The sequence below is a fragment of the Bombus pyrosoma genome, linkage group LG4 (assembly GCF_014825855.1).
Source record: "Bombus pyrosoma isolate SC7728 linkage group LG4, ASM1482585v1, whole genome shotgun sequence".
NCBI lineage: Eukaryota > Metazoa > Arthropoda > Insecta > Hymenoptera > Apidae > Bombus > Bombus pyrosoma.
Window position 1 is genome coordinate 10,090,326 of NC_057773.1, and position 14,855 is coordinate 10,105,180.

The following is a 14,855-nucleotide window of genomic DNA, read 5'->3' on the forward strand; positions in this document are numbered from 1 at the left end:
GTTCCAGGTTCTTGTATAATTTTTGTTGTTTCATTTCTTGGCGAATGTATAGCTTGGGTTCTTTTGGCGGAAAGTTGCGTTAATTTGCGTCTGCAGGGCGCTAATTCGAGGGGAGCAAAAAACGACGAGAGGAAAGACACGATGATGTATAACTGTAATTTAACAGCTTTGCCAGCGGTGTATTGTCGAGACGGGAAATACGGGCAGATAAAGAACCGGTGACGAGCACGTTAATTAACACGTTCCGTGTCATGTTTCTTTCGCGTGAAGATCGTATGGGTGATGGTGGAAATCACGGCAAGTTTGTTATACAGAGTACCTCGTTCCAACTGAACGTCTATGTCACTTTAATAAAAAGTGTATAACAATAAGAAGCGTTTAAGGTTTATAATAATAAAAAAAAAAAATACAAAATCGAGGAGAACACCCCTAAGATAATTTTGCGGGAATTTTATTATCAGTATATATACGCTTCTTGAAATAACATAAACTCCCTCTAGTCACCTCTTATTACTCTAAATAGCAGCAGAAGCAATTTAAACATCCGCAAGTTAAAACGTTCTTTATATGTTCATTTTAATTTACATTCTAGATACGTGAGTTTATTTTTATGCATAAAACTCTTTTCAATTTACACTTTGTTTATCTTTTAATTTATTTATGCCTTGTTTATTTCAAAACTAGTTACCGGAGATACAGCAGCGTTTTATCTTCAGACTACGTTTAATCTTTATTAAAACACTTTGAATACCAGGAAACGGAGAGTATTACTCTAGCTATGGCCTTGTGAAAAAACTTACGAGGCAACGGGGGACTCGTTCACTCGCGAGTCTCAGCCCGAACCCGCGCGTACCTACTCGCGTTTATGGGCTGTGTAAAGGGAAATAGATTTCTCCTTTTACTTTCTTTCTCTCTCTTCTCCCTTCTAGATCCCTTCTAGATCGTGGAATAAGCGGCGGAACAGTCTCAACCGATGGAAAAAGAACCGGAGGAACTTCTTAATATCGTGAAACTAACAGAAGCGAATAAATAAAAGCAACGGAAAGAAGGGGCAATACATCCGCGAGAGATAAGTCCCGCGGGACAATAATTCCGTGGAATTTCTTCGGGGATTACCGTCAACTTCCTCCTGTCCCGTTACCCGGCAACGAGTATTATTAGATTCTGATTTTTATGGAGTCCTTTCGCGGTGAAATGACCGACACCGTCGAATCCAGGCAAGGAAACGAGCCGAGAACAATTCCATTCTATCGGACACGGGGAATTTACCGCAGCATTGAATTCTTTTTCATCCCCTACTAGACGAGCAAAATAATCTCGCCCAATACACACGAACCTCTATTTTATCGGAGGATCGTGGAAACCAGTGATTCTCTCTTTATTTCCCCTTCGTTGAGTCGCAGGGAAAAGAAAGAAAATGTTGAACGAACTGAAGAAAGAAGTTGGGGAGATGTCGATCATTTTATTCGTTGTTAATGTGGTTATCTTATCTGGTAGGGTAAGATTCGTCGAAGATTTGTAAGCTATGACTGTAAAATCGTAAATGGTTCCCCTTTGATATATCGAAACCTTTGTGGATGCCAATACGATAGGGAAGGCTCGGAAAGTTTCACTGCTCCTGCAGCTGACGTTTGTTCGTCGGAGATAGCTGATACTTCTGTCAACTTCGAGGAACCGTGAAATACCGAAACCAGGAGGAATGTATAAAGAAAAAAAATAAAAAAAGCATAAGTTTTCTTTGAAACGGTTGAGAAAATGTTTGAACGCAGGCCTACGCCGAAACTTTTCCTTCTTTTATATATTTTACTCCGCAAAGAACGACTTGCACGAAAGTTCGTCGCTAATTAATCTGCAGAAAAGGAAATTAAATTGACTTTGCTGAAGTGTAATTAAAATTGGAAGATCAACATTTAAAGAATTGTGAATTATTTTTAGTTTATTCTCTGGCAGATTTTTATGGGCAAAGGTTAGATCACGATTATCACGATCATATCTCGAGGGATTAATACACAGGACACAATCATAAATATACAGTTATTTCAACGTTTCAATTTCGAGCCACGAGCGAATTCCCTCATGATCCATTTGTTTATTAATAATAATTCCACGTGTACCGCATATCCTGCAATGCATCGTTGTTAATTAATAAAAACACATACGAAGTAGCATTTTCCAATACCTGTGGCCGGTTTTATTATATATTATACTTAAAACAAAGGCGAATAGGAATGAGACAAAAGAGGGATTAAAGGAAAAGGTATATTTTCCTTGGCCAAGTAGGAGCAAGGCTCTTTAAATCGAGGAAGTTGGAAGCGAGTTTGCGGCATGAAACAGCGGTCGAGACAACACGCCGCGCCACGTTCGTAAATTAATGGATGGTCTCTGTTCCAGTTTAAAGCGTGCAAGTTGGATCTAAGTTGCGCTCCAACGACGGATAACTTCTGGCATTTTGGCCAAGAGTGCTCGTTAAGTTTCGCTGGCATAAGCGTCGGATTAAAAGGGCAATAACTGGACCGTGGCAAGCGGATTATCTCGAGTGTCTTTACGTGATAAATTAATTTCTTTTATTTTGCAGTACGGTGGATAAATACCTACTTCCCATCGCTTTTAACAAAAGGTACGATTGCATTAAGTTCTGGTAAGTTTCGACATAAATGAATACATTTAACATTAATTTAAATTTTGTTTAAGTAAATAATTTTACGAATTAATACCGGTGATTTTATAAATTTTCCTACAGGACGGGAAACGTTTATATAGGAGACATATATGATGAGAATAACGTGGACAGATTTTAACTCCATATTGCCTTTGAGATACTTTTGTCTACTAAAAATTTCCTTATGTTGGAGTAAACCATGCGACTCTTTTGTTTTTGCTCGTCTATTCCTCGTCCTTTTTATTTTGCTCCCTTCTTCAACGTAATCGTATGTTACGAGGTACGCACAACTTTCTACACATGTTTGGAGTTGTGATATAAATTTGTCGAGAATGCTGTAGTTTGCGATGGATAACTTCTAGCTATGTTACGTAACTGTCACTGGTTTGTAACAAAAAATGATAAAAAGAAGAAAACAAAATTTAAAATCCTGTTAGCCAGTGAATTAACGTTCCTGCAGCTGTTTCGAAATTTCCACATTTTGGCACATGCTCGTCGGCCATATACGACCGCCACGACAGTTTACCAGGCTTTAGAGGCTTTTCTCGCTACGTTAACTCGCGGTTTCTTTTGGTTTCAACGATATCGCGTAGCCATACGACAAAGTGTTCAATGAGCAAACGTCATCAACTTTACCGTTGCGTCGTTTCGTAACTTCATCATCGAATAGTGGTATTACGATTCATGTTTGTGTTTATGTGCATTGTTATGGCAGATTTTGATGAGAAGGTTTATGGCGAATGTAACAGGCGACGTGTAGTCCGAGGTAGGGTTTATGCATACTTTATACTCCATTTTAACGTGATTATCGTATGAAAGATGAAGCATCTGGTTTAAGGCTCATGAAAATTTTATTAGAATCGATGCTACGTCACTACAGGATTGATATGAAAAGTATAACTCTTGATAAAATGAACGAGAAATGTCTAGGTTATGCTACAGGCAAATAGTTCATAATTATCAATTTAATGTATAATTATCAATTTCGATAGAAAGATATGATAAGTTTGGAGGAAAACACAAGCATTGATGTATAGACGCGTAAGTAGAAGCGGACATTAGTAATCGGACAGAGCGATGAGTAGAAAAGGCTGCGCCTGATCAGGCAGTTGGCCTGACCGCTTTATCACATAATCACAGGTTAATCATGCATTGTTCGACCGTTCGTGGAGAGACGCGGTCACGAGGAAGCGCGCTAACGGGAGTCGTAAATTCCCGTTACGATTAGATAATCGACGCCACGAAGTGATCGATCCCCTATCTCGTTTAGGATAATAGAGGTGTGGTTGAACTGATTATAACACTGGATCTAAGGGTGGAAAACCAATCAAGAGATGTTGGCCGATCTAAAGATGGAAAATTAATGAAGCTCAATGAGGAAATCAATGTGGAAAGCTATTGATGGGTGTGTCTAGCGTACGGGATCATCGGATTTGTTGATGACAATTTTGACTAGGAAAGTGAGGGTAATAGTCATTGCTTCTGATTGGATAAGAAAAAGGTTGGTGGCCAAGGAAGGGTTCTAGCCGCCCCCGAGAGAAAGTTGCTAGCGGGAGATACCGTACCTTCCCGGAGTGGACAACAAATTTAAGGAACACTTGAAGTAAAAGGATACTTGTTTGGTCTGAAGAACCTTAACTATGAAAATGCCAAGATTTATGGTAAGTCCTTAAGATTATTGAGGGTACGCAATAAGGGTGTACAGACACCTGGCAACCACCTTGCCCGCGGCGTGGGGCCTGGTTTGCGTAGAGTCACCGGACGTAACATGCATCAAGAATCAACGATTTTTCTTGTACATAAATTAAATTGAAAGACGTTTAGTTACGTACTAGAAAATATTTTGTAAGCTGAATAATTTAACTAAAAATGGAAAATACGGAAAAAATACGGAAAACTTATAGGAGCGCACAAGCAACGAGATAGAGTAGCTTAAGTAGAAAGAGAACTTTAGTGATCAGATACCGCGTTTCTCCGTGAAATTCTTGTTTAAATAGACAAAACCCGTATATGGTCAGACAGTCTATACGATTTACTTATCGCTGAGGTCGCGACTAATTAGGGTCTAAGAATCAACAACTCTACTTGAGTATTCATTCGACATTTCATATTCTGAACTCGACTCGCGAAGCAGTTTCTGAACTCCTAAGTATTGCGCGACTTGAGCAAACAATTAGGGCCGCCGTAGACGAGCAGTTGCATGGTTTATACGTGAGTACGTAATTAACGGGAATCGTCGAGGGCTCTTTGTTACTCAATCGTATCCCTCGTGACTTTGTAAACGTTACGTAGCAAGCGAGTCGACGAAACACCATTTAACAAACTACATCTCTGGAATGAGTTGCATCACTGCGAGTTTTTTCGCCGACCCGACTGGAAGGATACCTCGTTTACACGTATCCATATTTCATGATGACGGAGCACCCACGAAGCGGATGATTGCAATTAAGTCGTTAATTACGAGCCGACCGGCTACGTTAATCGTTGGAACTGTGAACGTTCGCATTTATGTGCGCTTCTAAACGTGTTGTTCGGTATCGATTGCGCGCCAACTGTGCCGTGCTTCTAAATAGAAGTTTATTTGTAAGAACCTCTGCAATAAATTAAGCTTCGCAATGGTTAAATTTTTATCACTTTCCTGTTCCTGGATTTCTTTCTATTTCGCAATATCTTTTTTCAACGACGTACAAATTTCTAGCAATGGAACTGGTTGCGAATCCAGGGAACAGATGTACGATAGTATCCACAATCCATAGTCGCAGAATTATAGGTTATTCGTGGCAATTATTTCTCGTTCGGTTCAATTAAACCGTGCTGGAAGGACGATAATATCACGGGCCAGGATTTAGGATCGCACCGAAATGCTCCATTAGAGAACAGAAACTAACTTAGTTATATCGTCGACAATTCAGAGGCCAGGCTATCTGTGTGCTACTTGAAGGAGCGTCGCTCTTACGCCGGGAATGCATCATCAATCTCAAGTATTGCATCCTTAAAGGAAGCTGTCTTAGCCAAAAATACACGTATCAAACGAAAAAGAAACAGATCCGAGTTTATTCCTTTCTCCGGCTATTTCATATAAAAATTCTTCTTTTCAATCACCAACTGACATGAAAGAACAAAAATGAGTTTATTATATTTTTCTACCCCGTATGGTCTTCCATTGCTAATATATCTATATTTTTGCATTTATGTGAGTGCGTTCCATTTACTGGGATCCACAAATCTTGCAATATGAGAATATATCAAAAACAGATTCGCGAAAAAATTGGTACGCTGGAATTGACAGAAATGTATAAAAATTCATAGGAATCCGGTCATATTATAACTATGTTCCGCGGGCCATTAGTCGTCCCAACGTCGTGTTATCCACAATCCATCGAGAGAGTCTCGCGCACTTTGCAATGCTAATGACAGCCGGTTGGCATTTAGCCGGCATTTGGAAATATGCCAAAGCGTGCGTGCGGCTTATCGACGTGCATCGACCACGTATTCCGGCTCGATATTCAATTCCATTACGCCGATGAGAAAACGTTCACTGTTTGGGTCACGTATGTGGCTCTTCCACGTATCTTCGTCACGTGCTTCGATCGGTTCGATCGGTCGGAACAATCGAGACGATTATCGCCACGATCTTTGGATCGTCAAAGGGATTCGAACAACGTGATCGTTCTCTGATATTACGAACGTAGTTTTCAAATATGTTTTTACGGTTCTATATAAAAGACAGTAGACTAGGCTGTACGTGTGTAATGGTTATAGACTTTTTGCTGCTAGAGACACAGTTCATAATACACGTATTTCGCCGTTTTACGATCATGATGTCATTTTTGATGGTTTCAATGTTGACTTTTTACAGTTGTAAACGAATGTTCGCGAAATAGCTTAGGGCAGCTTCATGAATTTTGCTTTTATGGTTATAAATTATCGTTTAAAAGTTCAGGATCAATGTATAATCAGGAATAATTAGTAAAGAAGTTTCGAAATAACATATAAATGAAATCAAAAGCGCTTCAGTGTAGCTTGATTACAACTAGATCGAACTGGCCGCGTTCAAGGATCGTTCATCCAACAGCAAGAACGGAGATTGCAGGTGGGAGACAAGAAGGGCTATTAATCAGATTCCCAATTACGCGTGAAAGTGGCCAGTTATGATTTTGGGATATGTAACAATATACCAAATGCAGATAAAGAGCCTCTATTTCGTTGAAGTATTTATTTTCCCATAAATCTCGTTAAAGCATTCTTAATTGGCAACTGTTTACGCATTTACGCGAAAGTTAAAAATGCGCAAATATAGGAAAACACATAAAATATACAAATTAATTAAATTAAAGTATTCATTATGATCTCCAAAAAAATATGTACTTGAATAAACACTCACAGTGCATTTATAACAGACCTAGAGATTTTTCTGTAATCGCGAATATGGTAGAAACAGAGAAACGATCTGGACAACGAAAGAGAAAAAAGGGTTGTGAACGAGCGAGGTAATAGAGGGATAGGAACAATAGAAGATAAAAAATAGGAGGGGTGGTCACGGATACAGGGAACAGAGGAAGAAATATGCGTGACTAGGGTACAAAAAGATGTAATAGGCAGCAATTTCGGTAAGCGTTCATCCAAAACATTGCGCTTTCCAGTGGCGACGATGATGGTTTGGTGAAGATAACGGGGAAAGCGGAGACACGCGGATTGCCATGATAAAAGAGCGCCGTGTACAATTTTAACGCTCGGTAGTCCGATTACTTGCACCACCGAGTTTGCATGACTCGCGTCGGATCTCGGGGCGTTCCCCTGCCGTAGCGAATTTTTTCTTTGACGAGTCATTCTTTCGCGAAAATTCGACCGAAACCACTATACAACACGACCTGATTTACTTTGCTTAACTCCGATAGTTAACCAGTTAGTCCTTGTGAATTATCGAGTCGAAAGACATCATTCTTCCTCAATTTTTCAGGTTTTTATTCGCAAATAACTGATACGTTCTACACCAGAATACATTTTTGCAGGGTTTCGTTATTTCTAGTAAAACGTTTGAACGCCATCGTGCTGCAAAAGTGTGGCAAAGGCAGAAAAATTGGGACGCTTGCTCTTTTGTTGGCGAATTTTTGTTCCTCCTTTTCGTTTACAAGCAAGTCGACGATTCGGTGCACGCTTCCGAATACTTTGAGAAATGTATTTCCGCGCGTGGAATAAATACCAGGCGAAAACGGGCAAGTCGTCCGAAATGAAAACGACCCGTAGACGAAGCACGGTGTGGGAAACAATTCCGGTAAACGAACTCTCGAAGCGACGAGCAAGAGGACAGCGAGGCTCATAATAAAAGAGCGCCGTCTACGCGAATATTTTCCAAAGCTCCTGTGATAATCCGTAGTCCACTCGTGCAGTATTTGCTTCTCCGGAAGTTTGGGACATGACACCTTTTAGATAATTAGAACGCATCGTCTCGTGATTTGTGCATGAAATATTGTACAGTGGCTCACGAAATTGAACGTTTATATTGTATGCGTTATAGGAACATCTAAGATTCCATTTCTTTAAGTGGACTCATGAAAATATGAATTTCCGTAAATAGTCAAACAATGTCATAACAAACCATGATACAAGAATTCGATGACTGCATTTGCTTTGAACTACCGATAGAAGAGGAATAAAAAAATATCAATTATGAAAAAGGACATTTGAATATATTTAAATTAGGTAATATTCTCGAGTAATATCTATGAAACACGGGAAGCCGGAAAATAGCGTCGCGACGTTGGAAGAATCGCGTTATTGCAAGAAAGAAGAAAAGGGCTGAAAGGTAGCGAAGTCGAGCGCAAAAAAGTAGAAATGTTTAAAGCAAGAGCTTTAAACCTCAAGAAGAAATAAGCTGGTAAATCTGGTAAATGAAATGTCCCGAGAGGAAGCATCGGAGAGACCAAGAAGTGTGACGTTTAAATACAGAACAGTCTCATGAAAAATGAAAATCCACTTCCCTATGGTATTTTCGAAGGAAGAAGAGCGAGGAATTGAATTTATATCGTTTGTTGTGTTACGAGGCTGGGCTTCGAGTAGCGCCAGATGCTGGCGAATGTACTTTTAAGGAATACGCTTGCAGTGTGTTAGCAGGTATGCGGATGCACCTGACGCGTACCTGTAGGATGGGATCACCTGCGGATGAACCTGCCATAAAAGCAAGAAGTTGCAAGAAGGGTTCAGTTTGTGTAGATGAAACCGATGCGAAATCGGGAAACCACTAGCTTGGAAAGGCTTCTTTTGGATATTGAGACGCGCGAACGAGCCTGGAACGAAATCAGGAATTCGCCGCAAAGATTAGTACAGAAATCGTAACTTTGATTAATAATACGATTCGAGCGGATTGCTCTCTTAAATGTTAGAGTTTCAAATAATTAAACTCGAACTTGTACCAGGAACACAGATATGTGTGTTGTAATCAAAAGATTGTTACAAGCGTGTACGTAGCCAATAAATGGCTGTAGCTTAGTGCGTTACCTTATAGTTTGGTTGCTCGGGTTTGGCGCACTGGCAATGCGCGGGCTAACTTTTGCTCCAACTTCTGCCTGATCTCACTATAGTGCTTCTTCATGAATACGACACAGAGACAAAGTTACAAAGAGACTTTTCATGACGTTTCGTCCGAGAAACATGATTTCTCGACTACTTATATGTCATAAAAATCCGACAATTTCATGGTAGGGTAGGTCATGAGTTTATCTTTTATCATATGCATTTGCACGCGGGAAAGGATTAATTCGTTTAAAATTTCTAAAAAGCGGTGCTCATCGGATGTTCTCACGAAGCTCAGTTCCATCGCAGCTGTGTCTCCAGCGCTGCTTCAGATAAGGAATGTTTATGCTAAAAGACACTTCTGTTTTCTGTTTTTTGAAGAAGTTTCAGGTGCGCGAGGACGCGTTCTCTACGTGGAGAAAGACATTCTCCATCCGTAACAGTTGTACAAGTTTCTCAACACACTGTATGCAGCGTTCGTACGGTTATATAGCGTACGGAATTTCCGGGCGGTTATTGATACGACGCGACGTATCGACATTTGCGCGATAAGGAGACCGTTGTTCGATTTATCGCGAAATTGGTTTGATTTATGTGTCGATGATTTCGACTGGTAATTGTGTGGTTGCTCACTTATGTCGTATGCAAGAGATTGGACGCGTAATCGTGTATCTTCTGTTCCGGAAGGTGAGAATTGAATCATGTCGTGAGAAAAGGGGATGAATCGGAAGAACAGGGCGAAGTGAAAAGGAATTGAGAGAATAGGGGAAGTACGCGTGAGAATTAATGGCGACCCTCGATACTCGGCGACAAAACATAGATGAAATATTGCTGTGGCAAAGTAAATCATCGATTGCACTTTTTTCACCGGCATTATGAATTACCTGGTCCTTTCGACGTTGCGGTAAAGAATCACCAACGAATTCATTGTCGTCATATTTCACCACAGAAAACATATTGTGGCAAATTCTTCTGGGCTTCTTTCAATGATATTTTAACCTTAATAATAGCGGTATAATATGTTGCTCTGAATAAGTATATTGTTTTTTTCCCATTCTAAGATTATTTCGCGCAAGGCAAATATATGAAACTAATTCTAACGATATTTGTTAATCAGCTGTTACAAGTTACCGATGTTTGTGAAGTTATCGAGTAATGTTTGATGCATGTATAGAGAAATGTTGTTAATCATCATACCACATATTGCACGCTCTAATTTCCATTTTATATACACAAGCTGTCTCTCCTTTAACACATGTCCGATATTTGCTTTAGATGACAGATCATATACAACATTGACATGACGTTATCGCTATGATGCCACTGCGTTCGAGTTAACTAATGAACTGATCGTCTATAATAAAGTATAGTAACGCAAACATGTCATAAAAAAATGAAAGAATTTTTTGATCAACTCATTCGTTTGAATTAATCATGTTTGAGACTTTTGTTATTCACTTGAGACTCAGGCACATGGGTTTGTGTACTACGTTTTCGAGTTCACAATCGAAAAAGTTTCATGCAATGCATCTTGTATGAAGATATCGAGCGAAGTTGTGGTAGTTCTCGAACGACTCCATTAGTACGGGTGAAGAACAGCGTTTCGTAACCGAACCCTAATGACCCATTTTCCCCGATTCACTAACGGCAAAGTACGCATTTCTAAATTGAGAAAAGAAACCAGCTGCACGGTGCCAATGGGTATAAACAGGGGAAGGCCTGGCGCGTGCCAAAATTTGGTCGAAAGATGCTCGGAAAAGCGTACGGACAAACAACGCGGAATAGCTAATCCGGCGATAAACGCGTTTGGAGTGGCGCCAAGTAGTTTTATGGCTTGACGTTATCACGCGACGCTTTTCAAATGGCGGAAAAAAGCATCGTTTATGAACGCTCCAGCTCGTTACCGGCCGTTAAAACCGTAAACACTGACCGCGTTTAAAATCGTTACGAATTCCTTTTGCGGTGTACTTCTCATAAACACGAAATTGTCAAGCTGCGGTTAAGATCAGTTTTGTTCAGAGTCTTTGTGATTTCGATCTCATTAAGACTGGTTCAAATTAAAGCCGTGAATTATTTGAATTCAAAGTCGAGTTCAAGTATATTGTTCGTTTTCAATTTTGAAATTTGTAACCTGAACAAATACGTTCCAATTCGAATCGAATTAATCGAACGATCGTTTAACGATTCGAGGAAAATGCAGCGTAATATATTTTCTTATGCATATTCTGCGGGAGGTTGGCAAATGTTCGCAGATTGTTAAACGACCATCGATATTGGAATTTAGCCACTTCACTGTTAAATTAATAGCGGACCATAAGTGCTCCTCGAGGGGATACTGGCGAACGTGGAACCTCTTGATTGTGTCCAGATTACGAACCAACCTGATTTTCTGCCCGTTGAAATTACGGAACGTTGCTCAAGGTGTAAGGGAAAATCTCATTATTTCTGATTAATTCATAAATTCATTATTAATTATTCGTTACGTGAAGCGTTAATTCAATGTATCACGACACCGTGCGATAACGCGTAATGTAGTCTAGTCGTAATGTATAACGCGTAATATTTATCCATAATACGTACACGCTATTTCAACAGTTCGTTATTAACGAACGAGGATTGTTTTATCTCGCAAAGAATGTACATGTAATGCTACTCATTACAATAAACCAAAAACACGCGAAGCCTTCGAACGATGTGTGGTCGATGCGCCTGACAGACTGGAAACCTGCTCGATATTTCATAAAATTTATCCGTGTCTGGTGTTCATAAAATTCCTATTGAAATTCATAGAAACAACCTTCCGACGTGTCGACGCTCGAATACAAAGCGGTCGAATATTGGCGAATGTATATGACGCTGTTTTAAAGGCCACGATCGTAAATCATCGACATGAGCCGATGTCGATACTCATCGATACGTCGATAGTTGTGTGCAATTTTTGTTGTACACGAATAGAGGCTAAACGAAATCAATTGTCGAGACTGTTATTAGTCAGGTGATCGTGTTAACTTATTATTACATTACTTACGATATGGTCACAATTAGGCAAACCATCATAACCGTTCATTTTATTCGTTTGCAATTTTAATAATTCTGTTCGATATCGAAACTGTCCGGAAACTTAAAAAAGTTTCATTAAACGGAATCGAAATTTCACAAATTACACTTCAATGAAACCCGTTGAATGTAATGAAATACGCTGAATGTAATGAAACGATATTACTATTATAACAACACAATGTAATCGTTCCGCGGCGTTTTCTCGTTAACTGAAAACGTTCACGCCTCGATTTCTCGCGAGTTTGTAAAATCGCCATTCGTCCTCGCGAAAGGGCTTGCAATTATCCGGAATACAGTTGTTCCTGGCAGCAGTCCAGTCTCTTTGCATCCGTAATTCATCGTAAATTGTCGGTTAACTTTCTTCGTGAGTGTAACAAACGTCGCTCGCTGCTTGTTGACAACTGAAAATGGATCGGACAAGCGCTCGACAGAAATGAACACCCTTTTCTTCGCGATTTTCATTTTACAAAATACGTCCATGGAACTTCCCATGGCGTTTCCAGGAGCATTCCGCCCATTCAGCCAGACATTTTACGAATAACGTGGGTCGCTAATGCGATGAAACATTAAATTCCGTTTTGAGGAGCGTTTCGTGTCCAAATACTTCCTCAAGATATACGAAATACCTAGCATGTCCTAGCACGTTAATCTCCTAGCCATTCAGGCGACACATCTTACTCGAAGCGAGACGACGCGACGCGAGATTATTCGATTAGACGCTAGAACTTTTTTTTACCGCTACCGTGGTAATTAAAACCTGTTATTCGAATATGAAGTGGAAAATATTTAACGGAATCTCACAGATGTAACGCAACTGGCATTAAATATCACGCCTAGATTGCGGACGTTTAATAAATTTATACTTTTTGAAATATAATCAACGATTTAAACAAAAGCTTGCTTCGCTCAACTAAAAAACTTTAACGAGCATTTTACTATGAATATTTTATTTTTTTTATATCGTGCATCTTTATAAGTTTTTATTCAGACAGCTGCTTAACAATCTGTAGTTTAATCATCACGAATACGCCTCGCGTGCATCGTATTTACATCGTAATCAGTTGCATGTAATTTTACATTATATTCGAAATTCAAGAAATTTAATAATTCTGGGAGAATCTAACAGTCTTAGGAATAGACTTTGAACGCAGAGCTTGAAATACATACGTGAAATATTACTTTACCGTGTCTTTTCTTTCCGTTTCAAAGAGCACGCACGCGTGTAAAAGTAGTAAAACTCACCGAGTTGATGTAGTTGATGAGGGACAACCCTCCGTCCCAGGGGTGTTCCATCTCGCAAGAGATGTTGGCGGGCCTGAGCGCGTGCGACTGTTCCAGGGTTCTTAATCCTACAGCGAACACCTGCACGCTATCGTACATGAGCGCTGGCTCCGCCTGAAAAAGGCACGTCTTTCCTCAGTATAGATCATTCACAGAACGTCGCGATGCTCCCTGCCGCGTTAAATATTCTCGTAAGCTGCTGTTCTTTTTTTGCTTGGCGACCGTCCACGGATCATCTAAATTATGCAGCTGGGTAAAATCACCTCCACCAGCCACCAGAAGAAAGAGAGTCGCCTTTGAAAATTATTGAACGTGCGCCGCGGCGGAAGCATCGCGAGCTTTTGTAGACACTTAAACGAGGATCTGGTTAAACGCATTATCTCTCCGGAATTTTTCTATGAAGTTTCAGGTTTACGCGTTTCGAAGAAAAACATCTCAGTGGCGTTACGATAAATGTTATAGCGGAAGAAATAGAAATGGAGAGCGTTTCAATTAACTTGAAACCACAATCTTTGATTATGTATTATCCCTGAGGAAAAGAGTGATAAACATTTTCTTGGAGAAAGAACGGATAGAGTTGATTGTAATTAATTTAGAAGAATTAATTCTGGTTATTTTTCACGTTGTTGGCAGTGAGCTTTATAAACGAGGCTGCACGCCTTGCGCTGTTATGGAAATTATCAGCACTACCGTCAGAATCGTTGAAAAGAGACGAAGGAGCGTGACATTAGCACCGTGGCGCCAACCTGGAAACGCGTTTCATATTCATTTCAATTTTATTGCGCTTTGACGAAATTAAAGAAGTATTTGTCGCATGCACCAAGTTGCATTAATTCGTGATTTTGTCAGCTTTTCCAAGAGCTCTGCTCATTATCGATTGCTTCATGAAGTTGTTACAAGCGATTCGTTTAAACAGCTACGATATTAGATTTAATAGTTAAAGCAGAATAAACGAAATTACAGCTTTGTCTCTACGATAAATCTAACTCAACCGTAGGCGACAGCCATTTGAGACTTAGAAGTTCGACAGAAAGCTTCGTCGACGGCCTGAGTAATTTAATTAGGAAAACACCCTGCTGGCAAGCGGAAGATCTGAGTTTGAATTCGGGTCTAGCAACCCGATGGGTCGAACATTTTACTTCTTAAGATTCTTAGAAGTAGCTTGGGTCTCGACGCTAGAAGATTATGGTTTACGTATCTAGTTGACCGACAGTGATGAGTTTAGACTGGTATTTATATGTTTTGTGCATTATGAGTGACCGAGGGCGGTTACACTGTCAGGCGGCAATTGTTTGAGGCTTAGAAATGTGGCAGAAAATATTCATCGACCGCCTGGGTAGCT

At 40.0% G+C, this 14,855-nt stretch overlaps 1 protein-coding gene across 6 annotated transcripts in view; it reads right to left on the minus strand.

Annotated features, from left to right (window-relative positions):
- The window catches only part of LOC122566726 (glutamate receptor ionotropic, kainate 2), a 112,210-nt gene that overhangs the window by 25,125 nt on the left and 72,230 nt on the right, over nucleotides 1-14,855 (minus strand). For all 6 annotated transcript variants that reach the window (XM_043724393.1, XM_043724390.1, XM_043724388.1 and 3 more), the window contains exon 8: nucleotides 13,475-13,627. In XM_043724393.1, coding sequence (XP_043580328.1) covers nucleotides 13,475-13,627 — 153 coding nt within the window. The remainder of the gene's footprint in view (nucleotides 1-13,474; nucleotides 13,628-14,855) is intronic.